Source organism: Haplochromis burtoni, unplaced genomic scaffold, assembly GCF_018398535.1.
Source record: "Haplochromis burtoni strain Fernald_Lab_line unplaced genomic scaffold, NCSU_Asbu1 Contig_1131, whole genome shotgun sequence".
NCBI lineage: Eukaryota > Metazoa > Chordata > Actinopteri > Cichliformes > Cichlidae > Haplochromis > Haplochromis burtoni.
Genome location: NW_024583492.1, coordinates 6,492 through 10,751, shown reverse-complemented (window position 1 = coordinate 10,751; position 4,260 = coordinate 6,492). Strand labels below are relative to the sequence as shown.

The 4,260-nt window shown below is 42.1% G+C and overlaps 1 protein-coding gene across 3 annotated transcripts in view; it reads left to right on the top strand.

Moving 5' to 3' along the window:
* Window positions 1-4,260, top strand: part of LOC102294958 (NACHT, LRR and PYD domains-containing protein 1b allele 2) — a 13,767-nt gene that overhangs the window by 5,786 nt on the left and 3,721 nt on the right. For all 3 annotated transcript variants that reach the window (XM_042216596.1, XM_042216595.1, XM_042216594.1), the window contains 2 exons: window positions 964-1,007; window positions 1,124-1,376. In XM_042216596.1, coding sequence (XP_042072530.1) covers window positions 964-1,007; window positions 1,124-1,376 — 297 coding nt within the window. The remainder of the gene's footprint in view (window positions 1-963; window positions 1,008-1,123; window positions 1,377-4,260) is intronic.

Here is a 4,260-nt window from a genome sequence, read left to right as displayed (position 1 = left end):
TAACATTGTTATCTTTTTACAAAAACCAGCTGAACATGAGAGGTTTTTGGACCAATTTTGTGTTCTCCATTCTTTAAGCACCGGTTTGAGCACCGTTTAAGCACCGGCACCGTTTCAAAAGTACCGGTTTGGCACCGGTATCGGATAAAACCTAAACGATACCCATCCCTACTTTTACAGCTGTTACATTTTACAGCTGGACATTTTTCCTGATTATGACAAATCGATCACAGAGCAGTGTGTTATGTGCTTAAAGGTTTGTGTAGATGAGTTTTATTTAAACAGTTACTGCTGCATCATCTTACAGTAAATGTTCCAGGCACTTAAACCTACACAGTAACACAGGTGTGAACAGGAACAAAGGAAGAAATTACAAACAGAAAGCCACACGAGGAACTAACCGTAAAAAAATTAAACCTAGGAAGTGTTAAAGTTGCAAGGAAGATCAAAAATTGATGTTTTTGAAACTTTTGGATCAGTGTTTACACAATAAAATATATTTTATAAATTTGGCCTTTTCTCTTCTTGGTGTTCTTAATGTTTAGTCTTTTGTTAAGAAAAGTAGAGGGGATTTGATGGTTATTTTTGTGTTCATAAGATATTATGTATTTTGATAAGTACATGTAGTGTTATGATGAGCTATAGAAACATCTACAGCAAACACTGGGCCGGGATTTGGATCTGAGCCTGAAGACGATGATGCACCGAAGTGTTCATACTGATGGGACTCCTCATGTCCCACTCATCTCACTGTGAACTCAGCATCTGTTGAGTCACATCATGTTTGACACATCTTCACTTCAGACCCTCTTCTGAGTGTCAGCAACGTTTCTCTTACTTTATGTCCTGGCTGTTTGATCACAGAGCAGTCGATTACAGATTCATTTGCTTCGTTATTTTGTGACAAAGAAAACCATTCATTAGTGAGAATATTTCTTTTTAATTTCTTTCTTCCTTCCTCAGAGAAACACTATGTGGATGAAGATCTCTCTGCACAGATGCAGAAAGTAAGTTTAAAATATCAGTAAATTAAAAACAGTCCTGATTCAACTGTATTAATCTGTTATCCACAAATAAAATCATTTCCAAATCATGTCACTTTGTCTGTTTTAAATTTTGTCAGGCATTAACAGTCCAATCAGACAGAGAGAAGCTTTTGGGAATGTTGAAAGATCTGAAAAAGGAGGAGCTTGAAAAGTTCAAGTGGTTCCTGCGGGACCGTGATGTTTTGGTGGAGCTCCAACCCATCCCAGAGAGCCGACTGGAGAAGACCAGCACCTGTGACCTGGTGGATCTGATGTTGCAGACCTACACAGAAAAGTCTGTGGAGGTGACCAAGAAGGTTTTGAAGAAAATCACGTCAAGTCTACAAAAAGGTATCATCACTGTACCACGTTCACTTTGAAGATTTATTTTAGCAATCATTATTTCAAGTTGCAGGGAATCCTGAACACACCGGCTGAGTGAACGCTGCCGCGTCTGGCTGCTGCGTCTGGCTGCTGCGTCTGGCTGCCGCTTGTCACCGATTTATTCTCGTTTTTATTTGTTCTACAGTTATTGATGACAACTTGAACCAAGTATTTAAAGCGTAATCCTGTTTTGACTTGCTTTCCCAATATTTCCGGTTTTTTATTGCTCGCACTCTAGCTGCCTGCTCGGTCTTTTACCCTCATCGGGCCTTTCCAACCGGCTACATTCAACGAGGGCCTGATCAAGATGTGGATCCACAGGGTGTCTGTGTGGTCCGTGCTCACCTGGACTGTTTTTTCCATCGCTCGTCACCCAGCGACAGCTTTACTTCAGTACTCTGCTACGGAACTTCTGCGACTCATTTAGCCTGGCTGTCTGTCCACCTGTGGCTCTTTACCTCTATCCAGACATCGCTTTCAAGTCCCGCCGCAGGTACATCCACCGTGGGCTCCGGCGAAACTTCAATACTATTGACACTAACTCAATAGTGTCCATCTGGTCCAAAACTCATCGTTCTCCCCGCAAAACTGACAGGGCTGTTGACCACAATGTGCTGGCCCACCTTGCTTGGACAGCTAAGCCTACTGTCAGACATGGTAATTCCAGCATCAACTGGTGGTGGTCAGAGGGCCCGGTGGCGCCAGTGTCCGGCAGCCTCGCCTCTGTCAGTGCGCCCCAGGGCAGCTGTGGCTACAATGTAGCTGCCATCACCAGTGTGTGAATGACTGAATGTAGTGTAAAGCGCTTTGGGGTCCTTAGGGACTGAGTAAAGCGCTATACAAATACAGGCCATTTACCATTTATCAACTTGGGTCTATTAAACATCCGCTCCATTACTGGTAAGGTGCATCTCGTCCAGGATCTCCTCTCGGACCGTGAGTTGGATTTTCTTTGCTTGACTGAAACGTGGCAACAGCCTAAGGATTTTGTTTCACTTAATGACTCCACTCCATTTGAGTTTGTTTACATCTGTCAACCTCGCAACTCCGGGAGGGGTGGCGGCCTCGCGATAATTCACCGCAAGCACCGGAAAGTTCTCCCTGTCTCTGTCCCACCCTTCCACTCATTTGAATACATCGCAATACAGCTCCCTGGACCTACTCCCGCCATTATATGCACTGTGTACCAGCCACCTAAGCCAAATAAGTATTTTTTTAAATGACTTTGCTGCTCTTCTTACTCATTTCTTGGTACTTTCCCCAAATTTGATAATTGTTGGTGACTTCAGTATCCATATGGACAATGATAAAATCCCTCTTTTCAGAGATTTTACTTCTTGTCTGGAAAGTTTTGGACTCCTAAAATACATAAAATTTTCTACTCATTCTAAAGGTCATATCTTGGATTTGGTCTGCTGTTCTGGCGTTACCCCCACTCACTGGGAAGCCCATTTGTTTCCCCAATCTGATCATAACTTTATTTCATTTACTGTAAATACAACAGCCTCTAAAACCTGTACTCCCTGTGACATCACATTTAGGAAAATTAGTAATATTAACCCTGCTGATCTTTCATCTGCCATTTATGACTTTCCATTTATCCACAGCTCTTCATCCCCAGATGAACTTGTTTCTCACTATAATATCAACCTCCATAACCTTCTTAACATATTTGCTCCACTTAAACACCGAACTGTCTCATTTTCCCGTTCAGCACCATGGTTTACTCTTAACATGCACAATCTCAAAGCTAAAGGTTGCCAACTGGAACGTCTGTTCAAGAAAACCAGACTTACCATACACAAAGAAATGTATAACGATCATATCTTGTTGTATAAGGACTGCATTGCTTCAGCCAAATCTGCAAACTATTCTGGTGTAATCAGTTCTAGTGAAAGTAAGTCTGGTTTCCACCCCAATCATAGTACAGAAACTGCTTTAAGAATTACTAATGACCTTCTGATGGCAGCTGATTCTGGTCTTTTAACCATTCTCATCCTTCTGGATCTTAGTGCGGCATTTGACACAATTTCTCATAATATCCTCAGCAGATTAGCTGATTGGCATTAGTCACACCCTCCTTGCCTGGTTCACCTCATATCTCTCAGACCGCACTCATTTTATCCAACTTAAATCACACTCTTCAAGTCTCTATCCTGTTTCTGCTGGTGTGCCCCAGGGTTCAGTATTAGGGCCTCTTTTATTCATTATCTACATGCTCCCTCTTGGCCAAACATTCCAAAAGTATAATATCATTTTTCATTGTTATTCTGATGACACCCAGCTCTATATTTCCTCCAAACCTAATTCATCCCTCCCACCTACCTACCTCTCGAACTGTCTTATGGATATCAGATCTTGGTTCTCCTCCAATTTTCTCAAACTTAACAGTAATAAAACAGAAGTTTTACTCGTTGGCACGGCCTCTACCTTAACCAAATCTCACAGTTTCTCCAATAATATTGGAAAAATCCCCCATCCTTCCTTCCCCGCAGGTAAAGAGTTTGGGTGTCATACTTGACATTACTCTTTCATTTCAGTCTCACATTAATTACATAACCTGCATACCTTCACTTACGTAACACTAACAGACTTCGTCTCTTCCTTACTCCCCATGCTGCTGCCATCCTTGTCCATAGTCTTATTACTTCCCGGATCAATTATTGCAACTCCCTCTTATTTGCTCTCCCCAATAAGCAAAGACCAAAAACCACAACATCACTGTTTTACCAGCTGATAAGGGAAGATGCACCGTGGTCCTAAACACTACAGATTACCATACAAAGATCACTACTCTCCTCAGTGACAACAATACCTACGAAGCCTTAAAGCGAGACCCCACAAGCAGCTA